This window comes from Telmatherina bonti, assembly GCF_933228915.1.
Source record: "Telmatherina bonti genome assembly, chromosome: 8".
NCBI classification, from domain to species: domain Eukaryota; kingdom Metazoa; phylum Chordata; class Actinopteri; order Atheriniformes; family Telmatherinidae; genus Telmatherina; species Telmatherina bonti.
In genome coordinates this window covers 30,400,927-30,419,211 of record NC_136626.1, presented here as the reverse complement: position 1 = coordinate 30,419,211, position 18,285 = coordinate 30,400,927, and the positions used below count along the sequence as shown (strand labels likewise).

The window sequence follows — 18,285 nt, the reverse complement described above, 5'->3', positions numbered from 1 at the left end:
CTATCAGCTGCCTCTAAAGTCCCACAGGCCAAGAAGGGCCAATAGGACTCCTTCTCCAGCTTGATAGCATCCCAGGTGTCCACCAACGAGTTCTGAGATTACAGCCACAACAGGCACCAACGACCTTACGGCCACAGCTCCGGCTGGGCACCTCAACAATAGAGACACATAACACAGCCCTTTCGACTCAATTTCCCTCGCCTCACTCGGGACATGGTTGAAGCTCTGCTGAAGGTGAGAGTTAAAGCTTGCTCTGAAGAGGGACTCTGCCAGACGTTCCCAGCAGACCCTCACAACACATTTGCGCCTGCAAGGCCTGACTGGCTTCCTTCCCCACCATCTAAGCCAACTCACCACCAGGTGGTGATCACATTGCACCCAAACCCCACGGTTCCTCCTGCAAATAGTGAGCCCATGGGACGTCATTGCAGTGTCTGGACATGTAATTGTATCATTTATGGTACAATTGTAGCCATTAATCTGCGGGCAAACATACAGAAGCTGAAATAGATTTGCAGTTAACAGATTAATAAATAAAGCTTTAACATGAACAACTTTACAGCTGATAGAAAAGGAGATGATCCTGACTGTCCTCTTTTCTACTCCCTCTTCAGTGCCGTCCTCTCACATGCTGACTCTGACACCCAACAGCAGGCAGATCTTCACAGGGGAGCGCTTCACAGTGCAGTGCCCTGCGTCCCAGAGCCTCAAGCATTTCTCTGACAATCTAACAGAGATGTGTTCATCAACATGGGGTGCTGTTTGTGAAAACAAATGTGAAAGGTGCGTCTTTACGGCTACTAGTGAGAACGGTGGATTCTACTGGTGCCAAAGTGCTGAGGGCCGCAGCAGGGCAGTCAACATCACAGTAAGCCGTGAGTATGCCAGCAATGATAGTAAAGGCTCTAAACATGGTTTAGATGGCCAACCACCAGACAAATCATCCTTTTATGGTGTATATCTGTTTAAGTGTCTGTAAAACTGTGAAGTCAGAAAGTTTTCATGTTAAATTTCTTTGATTGACAGATGACATTATCCTGAAAGCTCCAGCTCTTCCTGTAAATAAGGGCAAAACTGTAAACTTGTCCTGTCAGTACAGGACAGAGAAGCATCATGAAGCAATCTTCTTAAAAAATAAAGCAAAACTCACCATATTTAACTCTTCTATGCCAGACAAGGTCATAAATCTGACTATTGACAATGTAACTCAGGAAGACGAAGGCTTTTACATGTGTACCTCCCTGGACGGAACAATGCAAAGCCCAGAGAGCTGGTTATCAGTGATAGATGATCAAGGTGAGCTGAATGGCTTTGATAACTTTTCTCGTAATATTCACTCAACCAAATGGAATTGAAAACAGATGTTTGTGGGTTTTTTTTTTGTGTGTTTCAGCCATTTCCCCATCAATGATCACACCAACAACCTCCACAAATGGTAAAATGTTCTTTGATTGTTTGCAAAATCATTTAATATTTAAAACATATCTCTTGAGCAAAATAGTTTCTGTTAAAGCAAAGGACAAGCTGTGTTTCAATGTTATGAGCATTTTTTTTATTTATTTGATTTTATACAGTATATTATGTTAGATTAGTCTGACTGTTGCATTTTCACAACAAACATTTATGTTCATCCAAATTGGCTTATAAGCCAATTCTGACACATGGGACTCTATAAAAGTTAGAAACAATTGTCATAAATGGAAAAAAAAAAAAAAAAAAAAAAAAAAAAAGAAGTCAACAGCATTTAACTAATGAAATGCTTGGTATGTATTCTTTATCAGAGTCAAAACTTTCAAGAACCAGCATTAAAATCAAACAAGTATGAAAGAATAAAGGAAAAAAATAAAAAGAAAGATATGAAATGGAATGACAAGGAATTTTTTTTTCATTTCAGAAATTAACAGAAACAAACAGGGGTACTGGGCGTTCCATCACACACTACTTCACTACTACAGTAAATCAAAACATGGCAACTGAGCAAATTAGTGGTGAGCCAAAAGAACCTGGCCCAGTCTCCACATAACCAGTAACAGTTTATAAAACAGAGCAATGCAACTTTTACACACAAATCTAGGCTAAGGTCACTAACAATTTCAGCCCCAAACAAGCACCTCAACAAAGCATGCAATCTGTCGGGCAAAGGGTCACACAGCTGACACTGAATTACTAGATAGAAAGGCTTTTATGTCTGGGATGCATTAAAGTCAACAACTATTGGTCCAAGGGAAGAAACCAAGCAAACCAGGTGGCAGGTAGATGGTTTATCTAAGTGGAGCCAAGGTGACGAAACACGGCAATTTGCACAGCAAGGAGTAGACAATTATGACAGAATCTTGCAGCTGCAACAGTCAACTTATAAATGATTTAGACAAAAAAATATGAAGTTGTTAAAGCTGAAATGCCTTGTAGTGATGTATCACTGGAATAATTATTATCTTTTTTTTTTAAAAAAAAGGAAAGATTTATTTCGAATAGGAAAAAAAAACATGTACAATTGTATATATGTCTACATATATGTATTTATATATATTCATTCATTCATTAATTCATTTTCTGAGTCGCTTAATCCAATTCAGGGTCACGGGGAAGCTGGAGCCTATCCCAGCTGGCTTTGGGCGACAGGCAGGGTACACCCTGGACAGCTCGCCAGTCCATCGCAGGGCCACACACATATATATATATATATATATATATATATATATGTGTGTGTGTGTGTGTAGATATATATATATATGTCTGGGATATATATATATATATATATATATATATATATATATATATATATATATATATATATATATATATATATATATATATATATATATATGTGTGTGTGTGTGTGTAGATATATATATATATGTCTGGGATATATATATATATATATATATATATATATATATATGTGTGTGTGTGTGTGTGTGTGTGTGTAGATATATAGTTTTATATGTTTCTTTGCAGTTATTTGTCATTTGTAGCAATGCATTTTTAGTATTTTCCTTTTCCTTAGTTTGTGGTTTTCATGGGGAAGTTCAATATTTTTCCCTGTTTTTTTTAAAACTCTCATTTTAATATCTTATTCCTCACACTTTCAGTTCAGAAGACTTATGTTATTTTATATCAGATGGGATATTGACGTATAGTAATGAATGATTGGTGGGCACTGGTTAATAAATATTGCATATGTTAAAAATCCCAGTAGATAAGCAGCTTTTCAAATACTCCAACCAGCCTGTTTAATAGCATAAACCATACTACATTTAAAGTCCCTTACATCCCCCTTCTTCTGCATTCTGATGCTCAGTTTAAAGTTCAGCAAGTCATCTTGACCAGTCTACATGCCTACATGTATTGACTTATGGTGGCTTGATAAATTATTTGTGTTAATAAGCAATTGAACAGATGTCCCTAATAAACGGCTGGTGAGTGTGTATTATGCATAATTTGTTCTGCTCCAATCTGAGATAGTATATACTTATTGTGTATTGTAACAATAATGCTGATTTGTTGTCTCATTATCTTATAATAATAATAATAATAATAATAATAATAATAATAATAATAATAATTTATAATATATATATTATAAATTATTATTATTATATTCTATAATAATAATTTGTTCTCTTAATCAGAAAATTGGAAATGGATTGTTGTATCCTCCAGCATTGTGCTCCTCTTCCTGATTCCTCTAACTGTCTGGCTTGTTTGGCATATAAGGTATGATACAGGAACCAAAACCTCTCTCTGCCTAATGTGTACATGGTGAATGAGATCTGCTTGCCATAAATCAGAAAGCTATCGCACTGTTAAATTACGCATTGATTCTTTGTTAACAGGCACCACACATTTTCCACTCGGAGCTGCTGGCCACCCTCTAAAGAGGACGTACCAGCAGTGCAGCTTCCGAAGACCAAGCAGGATGCAACAGAAGTGCAGTGGGACTTGTCCTGGATGGAAATGTCCAATTTGTTGGATAAACAGTTATATCCCAACACTTAGAGGGAAAGTTAAAAAGAAAACAGCTTGTTCACTATTAATTAATCAGGATAAGAACCTCTTCAGCATGAAATAAATTATAATAACAAAATTTCTCTCAGGCTGTCGCTTTTTTACTTTTACTTTTGATTTACTTTATGCTCTATAAAGGTTTGAGTTTGTGATGATACAATCTTGTAACTTTACAAAAGTTCTGCAGCTCAAAATGCAGGAAAAAAAACCCCAGTCTTTTTCAGTTAAAAAAAAAAAAAAAAATAAATAAATGTTCCTCTTTTTCCTGTTGTTCCAGCATGATATATAAATATTTTATATATATTGTCTTGTTCAGATTTTATTTGATTAAAATTTTCTGCAAATATTTTTAGAGAACAAGCAACTGCAAAGAGACACTAAGCTATTCATATAGAAACTGGAAGTACTCAGACAGTACAGATGTCTGCCAAGCCATTGTGTCAGTTACCTGAGAAAAACCTCCAAAATGCCCAACAGCCCACCCAGTTACCAACTGTGTGCCAGCACTCTCATGTATTCTTTAAGCTAATATCACTATCTTCATCATTAGGATAGATGCCATATCTTATTTAGAACACGACCATAGAAACCCAATGCTAGACACCTAGATGAAGCAAATGAGTATAAAAGTCTGGAAGATATAAAAGAAATTCACGTTTTCTGTAATAGTGGTAATGTGGGTGAGCAGTTAGTGTATTTACCATCTACCAAGGCATAAATCAAAACTGTGTCTACATCTGTTTTATCTAAGAGGAGAGATTTTGTAGTTTGAATATGGCATCTTTCAAGATGCACTCCTCTGTTTTATTTATTAAAACTGAGTCACAATGAAATTGTCTTTCAGTCAGATTCAGATTATTTTGTATTTTTAATGTTACAATACTTGTTAAGAGGGGCTGCATGGTGGTGTAGTGGTTAGCACTGTGGCCTCATGACAAGAAAGTCTCTGATTCAATACAGGTTATTGGTTAAATTATCCATAGGAGTGAGCATGAAGGCGAATGGTTGTTTGTCTCTCTGTTTTGGCACTGTGATGGACTGGCGACCTGTCCAGGGTGTACCTTACCTCTCGCCCAATGACTGCTGGGATAGGCTGCAGCTTCCCTGCTTTATAGGACTAAGTGGTTCGGAAAATGAATTATTGAATGAATGAATTGATTCTTTTTGTGTGTGTCCATCCATCCTTTCATTTTCTGCTCCTTTTCTGGGGTTGGGTCGCAGGGATTGGCAGCCTAAGCAGGGAAGCACAGATTTCCCTCTCCCAAGGTGTTCCCAGGCCAGCCGAGAGATATAATCCCTCCAGCGTATCCTGGGTCTCCCCCGGGGTCTCCTCCTGCAGGGACATTCCCAGAACACCTCACCAGGGAGGCGTCCAGGAAGCATCCTGAACAGATGCCCAAGCCACCTCAACTGGCTCCTGTCGATGTAGAAGAGTATTGGCTCTACTCTGAGCCCCTCCGATGAACGAGCTCCTCACCCTATCTCTAAGGTAGAGTCCGGCCACCCTGCAGAGAAAACTCATTTCAGCCACCTGTGTACAAGATCTCGTTCTTTCAGTCACGACCCACAACTCATGACCATAGGTGAGGGTAGGAAAATATATTGACTGGTAAATCGAAAGCTTTGCTTTCTGGCTCAGCTCCTTCTTCACCATGACAGACCAGCACAGAGGCTGCATTACTGCAGACGCCGCACCCATCTGCCTGTCAATCTCACGCTCCATCTTCCCCTACTTGTGAACAAGACCCCAATATATTTAACCTTCTCCAAATGGGGCAGAACTTCACTCATGACGCGGAGAGGACAATCCACCCAATTTTGGCTGATGACCATTGTCTCAGATTTAAAGGGGCTGATTCTCATTCCAGCTGCTTCATACTCAGCTGCAAATTGATCAAGCAAGAGCTGGCGACCACAACCAGATGAAGCCAGCAAGGACCACATCATCCGTAAAAAGCAGAGACCCAGTCCTGGGGTCACCAAACCGGATCCCCTTAACATCTCGGCTGAGTCTAGAAATTTTGTCCATAAAAATTGTGAATAGAATCAGAGGAGTCCAGCATTTACTGGAAATGAATCTGACTTACTGCCGGGTGCCAATGTGGACCAAACTCTGACACCTGTCGTACAGGGACCAGACGGATCATACAAGGGGGTCTGGTACCACATAGTCCCGGAGTACCCCCCACAGGAGACCCCGGGGGACACGGTCAAAAGTCTTATCCAAGTCCACAAAGCACATGGAGACTGGTCGGGCAAGCTTTCATGCCCCTTCCCAGACCCCAAAGAGGGTATGGAACTGGTACACTGTTTGTCCACACTGCTCCTCCTTCATCTGAGCTTTGACTACCCGAGGGACCCTCCTCTCCATGACCCCTGAATAGACCTTACTGGGGGGGCTGAGCAGTGTGGTTCCCCTGTAGTTGGAGCACATCCTCCGTTTCCCCTTCTTTAAAAGGGGGACCACCATCCCAGTCTGCCAGTCCATAGGCCCTGTTCCCGATGGCCATGCAATGCTGAAGAGGTGTGTCAGCCAGATCTCATCCACCCCCAGGGCCTTGCCTCCAAGGAGCTTTTTAACCACCTCCACAGCCTCAGCCCCTGAGATAGGAGAGTCACTGAGTCCTCCAGCACTGCTTCCTCATCAGAAGATGTGTTGGTAGGATTGAGGAGGTCTTCAAAGAATTCCTTCCACCATCCCACAACGTTCCAAGTAGAAGTCAGCAACTTCCTATGTCCACTGTGCACAGTGTTGATGGAGCACTGCTTCCCCCTCCTGAGTGGACTAGAATTGTCTTGAAGCCATTGTGAAGTCTTTCTCCATGGCCTCGCCAAACTCCTCCCATGCCTGAGTTTTTGCCCTGGCGACATCCGAATCTGCATCCCGCTTAGCCTGTCAATACCTATCAGCTGCCTCAAGAATTCCACAGGCCAAAAAGGCCTGATAGGACTCCTTCTTCAGCTTGACGGCATCCCTCAATCCCGGTGTCCACTAACAAGTTCTGGGGTTACCGTTGCAACAGGCACCAACGACCTCACGACCACAGCTCCAGCTGGCCACCCCAACAATAGAGGCAAAGAACTTAACCCACTCGAACTCAATGTCCCCCGCCTCAATCGGGACATGGTTGAAGCTCTGCTGAAGGTTGGAGTTGAAGCTCAGTCTGACAGGGGACTTTGCCAGACATTCCCAGCAGACTCTCACAGCACGTTTTGGCCAGCCATGCCTGACCGGCTTCCTCCCCCACCATGTGAGCCAACTCGCCACAAGGTGGTAATCATTTGACAGTCCATCCCCTCTTCATCCGAGTGTCCAAGGGATGAGGCCGCAGGTCCAACAGTATGATTACAAAGTGGATCATCAAACTGTGACCCAGAAAGTTCTAATGCCAGGTGTATATATGAACATTCAAACATGGTGTTTGTTATGGGAAATCCATGACGAGCACAGAAGTCAAACAACAAGACACCATTTGGGTTCAGAGGGGGGGGTTTGCCTCCCAATCACTTCCACTCCAGGTCTCACTGTCATCGCCCATGCAAGCATTGAAGTCATCCAGCAGAACAAGGGAGTCCCCAGAGGGAGCACGCTCCAACACTCCCTCCAAGGACTCTAGAAAGGGTGGATAGTCTGAACTGCTGTTTGGTGCACAACAGTCAGGACCTGTTACCCCACCTGAAGGCTGAGGGAAGCCACCCTTTCGTCCACTGGGGTAAACCCCAACGTACAGGCATCAAGATGGGGGCCAATGACGATGCCCACACCTGCTCGGTGCCTCTCACTGTGAGCAATGCAGAAGGGAAGAAGGTCCAGCCCTTTTCAAGGGTACTGGTTCCAGAGCCCAAGACATGTGTTGAGGTGAGTCAAACTATATCTAGCCAGGACCGCTCAACTTTGTGCATAAGCTCAGACTCCTTCCCTGCCAGAGAGGTGACGTTCCACGTCCCTAGAGCCAGTTTCTGCAGCCGAGGAATGGACAGCCAGGGTCCCCGCCTCTTGCCGCTGCTCAGCTTACATTGCACTCGACCCCTACTGCTCCTCCTGCAGCTAGTGAGCCCACGGGAGGTAGGTTTTTTGCTTCCTTCTATCAAAACCACGGTTACTTCCTCACACTGTAAGTTATATTTCATGCATATTATTTATTTACTCAAGTTTTTCTCTTTTTATTTGATTTCTTTTAAAAGTTTTGTTTTTAATGCTTCATGCACCCCGTGGTAATACTTTGAAATGTTTTTATGAATTGTCTTGTGCATTAAATGTGCTGTACAAATAAACTTGCCTTACAGTAAGTGCTGTTTTTCCCCTCCCTGTTCAAATGTTTTAACAAGTATTTACTGACAGGTTAAACCAGTTGAACTGCATTATATCAACAAGTGTGTTTACTGTTAATGCATTTCAGTGTTTCCTCAGTTGAAGACAGCGGAGACTGTGCAGCTTGAGTTTACGAGCCTTTTCATTTGGTCCACGTTGACCACTGCAGAAACCTTGGAGGAAATTAGCAGATGGACGATAGCTAAGGGAAAACACAAGCCAAACATGAGCAACAGTTTTGGTGAGTCCACTAAGAGCAGCTTTTGAAAAAAAACAGGCTACTCTGATGACTTAAGGGTCTGATGGAATTACTACTGCTGGTTGTTGATGATCTGAGCTGGACAGTTTAAGTGTCAGATGGTGGAGAGAGTTGTGTCTAGGCTATGAGAAACTCTGCAAATGGAAAGGAGCACACAGTGACAGTAGATAGTGGTAGGACAAGAGAGCCTGCAGTCAATTTGTTCTCTTCTTGTCTTTTCAGATGTTTTTTTCTTAGATTATAATCTATCTTTTGTCTACTTCAGAGGATCAGACGAGAGAGTGGAATATAAATGTGCATTTAGTAAAATGGCTCCCACATAATGATGCAAAAACAAAGACAAAAAAGCCAAAGAATCTTAAATGAATTTCCTTGGCAAAAGCTGCAAAATACTCCATTTACTCCAAATTCTGAACAAAGGGCTTTGTTGAGTTATTGATTAAACAATTTGTTTCTCAGAAAACAATCCCTTTTAGATTGATTTTAGATAAAATGCCTCCTTGTTTGTAAGAGTGAAAACAATAAAAACTTACCTCACTCATCCCTAGAGGAAGTATTTGCACGTGGTTGCAAAGCAGTGAAACACAGAAATTCTCCTAAATCAGTGGGATCAAGCTGATCAAGTTATAGTTTGTTTGAAAGACCGGTCAGATATTTCAATCCTGGCAGTTTCCCAAAATAGTCATCTTCCTGAAATAGTTACCCTTCTGAAGAGAAACCAGTTACAAAAAAATCTGGTGTGGTTTTATGAAAAGATCCTTCAAACATAAAAAAAATGCTTGTACTGTAAAATTAGTTTTAATTCACAGTTTTCAATGGAACTTTAATTCAGCTAGGTCTATACACCAACCTACAAGGCTGTACTCCTGTATATGAACTGGATGTTTTTAAGCACAATTTTCATGAGTGAGAAGAATTTTTCAAAAGAGGGAAACATCCATGACAGCTGCAAATCTTCCAAGGCATGGAAATCCCGGACACTTCAGCCCAAAGTTAGACTGTCTGACATGATATGATGAGAAGGAGACTCCAAAATACAAGATGAGGCAGGCAGATAAAAAAGTGTATGAATAAAACAACAACAACAAAATCCCAATGCAATAAGAGATAAACAGACATTATAAAAAAAGGACTAGGAAGGCCTGAGGAATATAAAACAGCACAGACAAACCAGTCAAAGAAATGACAAAAAGGAACTCCCCAGAAATAGAAAGACTGAAGTGGTAAATATAATAACTGTGCTAATTACAAACAAGGAACCTGTAATACAATGAGTTACTCAGGAAACAGGAAATAAAAGCAAAACAAAAACATTACCAAGCAGTTCTGATGCAGAAAAACCCCACAACTCTATTCTCTTTCCTCTGACTGCAGGCTTTTGTTCGCCTCTGAAATGTTAATGTACATACAATTAGAAAAATACTGAATAAAAGTGACTTCTTTGTAAGCGTGTTGTTCAAGAACCAGATTGGACATATGAGATCAAGGTGGAGGTGTTTTAGTGTAATTCATGGCAACACGTTTAAGAGCAAACAAACATGATGACATCATAAAATACTCATCACAGCTGTCAGCAGATGTGAGCAGTCATGATTTTCTCTGTATGCTGGTGTTTGGCTTGACTGAAACTGTGTGATACATCAGGACACAATTCACGAAAGCAAACCTGCAATAGGAAGACTAAAGTAGAAAATGTTGATCAATGACCTAGTGAAACTCTACAGATGTAGACACTTTAAATCCAGATCTAAAACATTAATTTTCTGACATGCCTACACATCTGCAGGGTAACTTTTAACTGATCTTGCTTTTAATTGTTTTAATTTAATTTATCATTTTTTGTTGTTCACTTTTAATGCTTTTTCCACAATCAATCACATTTTTGTTTCATGTAAAGCACTTTGAATTCTCTTTAACAGGAAACTTGCCTAAAGACTAAAAACAACAACAGCAGCAACAAAAGTGTGATTACCAATTGTATATATATATATATATATATATATATATATATATATATATATATATATATATATATATATATATATATATATATATACACATATAAGCTTCTGTTCACTTTGCTGCGTGATTGGTTGTTGTGCAGGGTTGGGTCTAAAACTTCTTTGTCTGACTGTTTCCCATGAGACCTTGTGTCTCTGATGAAAGAATGAAAGATTAGCTGCTGTGCAGAACAGAATGTTCCTTTCCTGTCAGTCATTTAAAACAACAATGTCACTGGGTGTAACAACATCTTCACTTTCTTTTTAACCTGAGAAGCTGCACTGTACTCACCGGCTTCAGAAAATTTTTTCAACTCCTTTTCTGAAAGTTTTCTTTTACCAGTGTGATCATGACACTGATCATGACCAGTGTGATCCTTATATAGGCTGTTATGAATTGGCCTTCATTATGTTTTCCCCTCTGTCTGTAAAGCGTCTTGAGATGGCATTGCCGTGATTTGACGCTATATAAATAAAGTTGAATTGAATTTAATTGAATTGACACAAAAATTCAGCATAAAGCTGTCTCTGAAGGTTATAAAACACAGCATGATTTTGTAAAACTGCTTTGTTTATTTTGTCTGTTTTACAGAAGAGATGGAGAACGTTGTCTCATCAGAGCTCAGACTGGTCCTCATTGGTGGGAGGTGGGCAGGCAAGAGTTCATCTGCCAACACAATCCTGAGGAAGGAAAGGTTTGAATGTGGCCGAACCAGAACTGCTCAGGCTGAAGTTAGGCACGAAGTGGTGGAGGGTAGGAAGCTCACTGTAGTCGATGCTCCAGGGTGGAGCAACTCGCTCTCCCTTGCAGAGATCCCAGAGGGGGACAAACAAAGGTTTAAGCTTATTGCATCCAAGTGTCCACCCGGCCCGAATGCTTTCCTCCTGGTTATCCCCATAGACTCAGCTTTCTCTGCGGAGCAGAGGACCATTCTAGATCAGCACATGAAGCTCCTGGGGGAGCAGCAGGTTTGGCAATTCACCATGGTGCTGTTCACCTGCGGGGATTTCCTGGGGGGGAAGATGATTGACCAGCATATTGAGAGTGAGGGAGAGGCACTCAAATGGCTGATAGAGAAATGTGGGAGCAGATATCATGTGTTTAATAACAAGGACAAAGGTAACTCGTCTCAGGTCACACTGTTGCTGGAGAAAATAGAGGAGATGGTGGGGGACAACGGGGGCAATTACTTCAAAACAGATGAGCAGACTTTTAAGATCATCAAGGCAAAGCAACAAGAAGTGGCTGAGAGGGCGACAGAGAGGCAGAGGAAAGCTGAAGAGCAAAGACAGCACATGATGACACTCATTACAGGTGAATTTGATGACATATACACACATCCTGACCTAGTTAGATCATTCTAGCTGTCTGACACTTAACATTACAGCCCATCAGGTCTTTATATTTTGGCTTAAAATGCTTTGACTTAAGGGAATTCTAAGAATCACAACTTTTTCATAATAAAAGCCCTCATTTGGTTTAAATGTAATTAAACAAAGGAACACAACTACTATTTAACTTTTATTTTTCAATCATTTGTCATGAGTCCTCTGAAGGTAATAGATGCATAACCACGTGAAGCCATAGCTCTGGTTAAAAAATTACTTTTCTCTTTTATGTTGCTTAACCAGGCTTTTATTGCAGCGAGTCTTTCTGCTTAAAGTTTTTTCATTGGGAAGTAAAACTGCAGGATATTCCACTTTTCTTGAGTTACTTTAAACTGAACATGTATTGGCTTACAAAACAGGATTGTGGATAAATTTTATGACCTTTTCAAACCTTTTTAGTTACAAATTAAACTTTTTAAGTTACAAATTAAACTGCAGGCAGATGTGATTTATAGTGAGATGTTTTGTTTCAACTCCTGCTTGTGTTTTTTCTTATTATTATTTTTAGCTTAGATAACCACATGCTGGCTCCTTCTGAATGTTAGGCATGCAGTCACAATCTGTTTTCTCATTTGACTTACGGACAGGAAGCGAGAAAGCAAATGTTGAACTTTATCATCGTTTAGAAATGTTGAGCTTTTTATTTTACCTGGTCAGTGTTTTAAACAACTATAATTTAATTAATGTTAATGAGTCAATACTTAACAAATGAAGCAATGTTTCATTTAATGACTTTACAAAAACAAACCTAGTTTCTCATCAATATTTAATCAATGCAACAAAGTAATTTTATTGTCCTCTTTAATACATTATTAACTAGTTAACCATTAAACCTTTGTTTGGAAAGTTTAATGAGTTTTTTCCTTCATAGAGATAAAAGTGTCCATCCAAGAACTGCGGATGATTCTCGTAGGCAACCGAAGATCTGGTAAAACATCACTGGGAAACACCATCCTGGGCTTTAAAGATCAGGAAGAGGGAAGACGAACAGCCCAGTCTGTGGTTCAGAAGGGTTTTGTGGGGAAAACTTCAGTAACTCTCGTTGATACTCCTGGTTGGTGGAAAGGCTTCCCTGCGTATGACACTCCTGAAGCCATCAAAGAGGAAATAATGTACAGCATGTTTCTCTGCCGGCCTGGGCCCCACATCTTCCTGCTGGTGATAGATGCAGATGCTTCCTTCAATGCCAAACACCTGAAAGCAACAACAACACACATGGAGCTTCTAGGTGAGGAAGTGTGGAAACACACGATGATAGCTTTCACCAGGGGAGACTGGCTGGGAGCGCACACCATAGAGGAGTACATCGAAGGTGAAGGGGAGGCCCTAAAGTCTCTGGTTGAACGATGTGGAAACAGATACCACGTCATTAATAACAAAAACCCAAATGATGGTGAGCAAGTCACAAAGCTGCTGGAGAAAATCACTGGGACTGTAGCTGGGAATGGTTGGGGTCATTTTATTCCAGAAGAGAAGATGTTTGTGACAATTGAAGACAATCGAAAACGAGTAGAAGAAGGAGCAATGCTGAGGCAAAGTCGCGTCCAGGCCAAAAGGAAATCCTTTAGAGGTAAGTGTCAGAGTCATCTGGAATTAGTGCCATAGACAAGTTAGCCTGGGAGTATCACTATTTTATCACTGTCTGAGAGAAACAGATACCTGGGTTAGCTTAACTACAGAACTACAATGCATAGAGCTGCAGTCAATACAGGGCAGGTGAAATACATGCATAGTAGCCGATAAGAATGTCAGAAGAAATAATAATAATAATAAAAAAAAAAGCTACTTAAACTGATTTACTCTCGTCCAGAAAGGTTTTTATGCAAGGGTCACCAACTGCAGTCCTGGAGAGCTACCATCCTGCAGGCTTTACCTCACACTTGTTTGAAATGCAGTGTTTCTCCAAGGACATGTTATCTTCTGCACCTGGATTTTAATGAACCAGTGATTTGAATCATATGTATACCAAGGACACATTAAATCCTGCAGGACAGTAGCCCTCAAGGACCACAGTTGAAGACCCCTGGTCTAATTTCTTTCTATTCTGTATGTCTGACAACCTCAATCAGCACTGGTTTCTCACAGCCTGTTTGCTGAACAGGATATGTTTTTTTCTCTCTCATCCTGTAAATAATAGTTTGTTTTCTCACCAGGCACCAGGAATAAGTTGCAGGAGCTGAAGATTTTGATGCTTGGACAGAAGACATCTGGTAAGAGTGCAACAGGAAACACTATCCTGCGTAAAAAAGTGTTTGCCTACACGAAAAACGAGCAATGCAAGGTGGAGGAAGGGAAAGTTGCTGGCCGAACGATCACTTTGATTGACACACCGGGTTGGTGGAAGGGATCCTCCTGCTGCACTGAAGAGATGGACAGAGAAATGGTCCAGGGTCTGTTCCTGAGCCCTTCAGGGGTGCATGCTGTTCTCCTGGTCCTTGCTTTGGACCAGAAGTTCAATGAAGCTGATCGAGTCATTCTGGAAGAGTACATGAACCTTTTTGAAGTCAGTATCTGGAAACACACAATCATTCTGTTCACACATGGAGACAAACTAGCAACCAAGTCCATAGAGGAACACATTGAGAGTGAGAATCAGAATCTGCGCTGGCTGGTGGACAAGTGTCAGAACAAGTACCACACCATAAACAACATGAAGGAAGCTGATCTGAGGCAGGTTACAGAACTGTTGGAGAAGATAGAGGACATGGTGGCAGAAAACAGAGGCCGGCTATTCTGTCCCAACATAAATGACGTCCATCCGAGAATCCATGAGAAGTTCAGCCGGTGGCAGCTGAAACAGGTGTTGAAGGAAAAACTTCTGATGGAGTGCAGGAGGAGAGAGCTGGAGCTGATGACAGACTTCAGGGATAAACTCCTGGAGCTGCAAGACGACATCAGTGGAAGTGGAACGAGCGCCGAACCCAAATCATTCAGTGAGTATAACACAGTGGGGACGAGAAATTATTGTATAAGTTTACTTTATTATAACGTGATAAAAGTGCTTTGTTTTTCATTTTCTGCTGCTATGACTGTTGTTAGATGGTGGCAGGGCCAAAATCCAAGCCAAGGGTACTGGGAATAAGAAGACAGAAGAAAAGAAGAAAGAGAAAACTGTCTGTGTAAAAATCAGCAGAGAAATTGAAAATCTGAATGTGGAGATCATGAAATCAGCCGAATTTCTTCGGAGCAGCATGGACGCTTTGCTTCCAGACTGTAAGTGGAAGTGGTTTCATCACTTGCAGCATAAATCCTGACAGCTGCAGTTAAAAATGCTTTTGTTCATTTTACAGTGAAAGAAGAAAGTCCACCATCATCCATCGCTGGGTCGTTGCCACCATCAAAAGACACAAACAACTTTCACAAAGTTCTGGGATGGCTGTCGAAACTTCACATCGGCACAAACGAGGACCGTCAGCTGACTCTCAACTTTGCTCAGTCATCGGGGTACAGATCTATGACATCACTGGGCCAATCTATGATGAATCTTGAATAGCTGAAACATTGCTTTACATTGCAGTTACTGTCCACAGGAAAACAATAGTATATAATAAAAGAAATGCAAACAAAAGAGGAAATAAACATAAAGTAGACTTATAAATAAAATGGAGCTGATAGATTGGAGGTCAGACATAATAGTTTAATCAGACATGGAGGAGTGTCTGTACCTCTTAGTCCTAAGAGTGGAATATCCTTCTTAAGGCCTTTAATGGGCAATTAAATATGGTGTGTCTACAATATAATGATGTTTACTGTCTTTTTAAACCTGTATAGGTCATTTACAGAATTATTCTGTAGCAGTGATTACTTGGATCTCATGGTCAAGCTAAAACTGGACAAAATTATAGCATCCGTGTGTGGAGAAATTGTAATAATAAAGTCCAAAAAAATCCTTATTCTACCAAATATTCAGTCATTCATTACTTTTTGATGCCGGTTAGTCCAATTAAAGGTCATGGGAAAGCTGGAGCGTATCCCAGGACTCATCAGGCAAGCGGCAGTGTACACCCTGGACAAGTCGCCAGTCCATCGCAGGGCCGTTCTGCTGAATAAATAAATTAAAAATGTTGATTATCACAACAGCCAATGGACTAAAGGATAAAAATAATGATGAAGTGTTTCTTTGTTTCTGATTCTGAAGGATCCACATTATGACAGCAAGATGTACTTGTACACTATTCTACACTTTGCTGATTGAGTTTGGTGGTGATTTGGGATCTCATCATTTATCTCCATCAGTATTTTAGGAGGATAAATCTCCATAGTTTCATCTTCCAAAAAACTCAATTTTTTTTATCTACAACACATTCAAAATATTCCATCTGATTTTAATAAACATTAATTTTGATGCAACAACTGATTTATGATAAAACGGTTACACCATGTGATTCCATATTATTTTATTGAGTAAATATTTTGTTTAAACAAGACTACATAATCACTCCAGTGAGATTGAACAAAGTTAAGTCTTTATTTAAAGTTAAAAGTCAGATGAATCTCTTTGTATGTTTAAATTGCAGTTTAGTTTAATATTTTACACAAGAATACATAAACTTAAACATAATATGTTGATAGACTGTAATTGTAAAATCATTTGAAACCTTTTGCTTCCATTCTTTCCGTAAAATAACTGATGGTAATGAGAAATCTTTTTTTTTTAAATTTCTATGGTTTATTGTTTCATATGATTATTATTTCATTGTATTTTGGATAAAAGGTGGATGTCTTACACTATAAGCTTCTCTCTGGTTAATACTTCCTATGAAGTTAGCACACATATCTGTCTGTATTAGAGTTTGTATTGTTTAACATCTATTTTCTCTACCACTTAGTCCAAATAATGGTTGTGGGGAAGCTGGAGTCTATCCCAGCAGTCATCGGGCGAGAGGCAGGTAGACCCTTGACAACAGAGAGTAGACACTAAACACAACACGTGTCCATGTATCCATATATGCTTTATGTAAATGTAATGTAATCTTGTCTACAGGCTCATCTGTTAAATGTACCAAAACCTAATAAATCTAATTAATCTAATGTGAATCTATATGTTTAATGTCCACATTTTTTATATTAAGCTGTTTGTGGTTTTGTTTATGACTTTTCCAGCTTCCAATATTCTTCTTCTTCTTACTAATATTGTTGTTTTGTACAGTGTTTACATAGTATTTGTAGGATTTTTAAAAGCTTACAAAGTGCACTAAAAGGCCCCCCACCTTTCTTTTTGTTGTATTCATTGCAGAGAAAACAGAGCAAATCTTAATACGAATCTGAATCGAACAGAGGTCAGATGACAGAAATTTCATGTTAGCTATTTTTTTCCCCCCTGCCAACTTTAATCTGTTTTAATATTAAACGTATAGTCAAAATTAAATAACTAAATATGTTTCTCTGGTCCAGGGTAAATAATAAATGTACAAGTACAATAGTGCTTAATAAATGTCTAACAGCCAGTGAATGCATCTAAAATTGAATAACAATAAAATACAATGTCAAAAGGTGTAATAAAGTGCAGAGGACAGGTTATGGAACAGAGTTCATGAGTCTAACTACCTCACCTCAGCTATGATGCACCTCAGTCCTGTTGTTCAGGCTTTGAGACAGTACAGCCTTCTGACTGGGAGGAAGAGGGTGAACAGTTCATGTGGAGATGGGTGGATGATGTTTGATGCCTTTCTTGTCAGCCTCTGAGCAGATACCAGACTATCACAGAGTATGTCAGGGTGACCACCAAACGGAATATGTTGAATTTGTCCAAATGTTTGAGAAAATGGATGAAGCTAAGTTCAAAACTATGACGTAATTTTAACATACAGTTTTACATTATGTCTTCACAATTCACATTCAAATATAGATATTACAATATATGATTAAGACTATTAAGAATATATAACGTACACAGGTGGCTGAGTTTCCTCCGCAGGGTGTTCAATTAGTTTAGCATTTACGCATAAATTTCTATAAAGTTTTACCTTAAATATTGGCAGTGTAGTTTTATGCTGCTGTTTGCAGTTTCCTCCACTAGATGAAGACAAAGCACCGCAGCTGGGAGGATGGGAACCATGGGAACAGCCTCCCCGTGACGTACAATTCACGAGACGAGAGTAATCCCCCCCCCCCCCCCCCCCCCCCCCTTTTTTTTTTCTTTCTTTTTATTTTTTTCTTTATATATATATATATATATATATATATATATATATATATATATATATATATATATATATATATATATATATATATAAATAAAGAACAAGAAAATATTCTATATTAAAGATCAAAATGTGACATTAAACATAGAGAGAAAGGGATATCAAAAGGTCCAT

General features: G+C 39.8%; 1 protein-coding gene across 1 annotated transcript; it reads left to right on the top strand.

Annotated features, from left to right (window-relative positions):
• Positions 1–213: 213 nt before the first annotated feature.
• LOC306759955 (GTPase IMAP family member 8-like) lies at positions 214–15,461 on the top strand (the record flags this gene model as incomplete). The annotated part of the gene is made up of 10 exons (XM_079245702.1): positions 214–406; positions 615–783; positions 1,394–1,435; positions 7,666–7,792; positions 7,960–8,074; positions 11,172–11,894; positions 12,840–13,538; positions 14,122–14,901; positions 15,008–15,181; positions 15,259–15,461. The coding sequence occupies 10 exons, from the start codon at positions 214–216 to the stop codon at positions 15,459–15,461; spliced, it is 3,225 nt and encodes a 1,074-aa protein (XP_079101828.1).
• Positions 15,462–18,285: the final 2,824 nt, after the last annotated feature.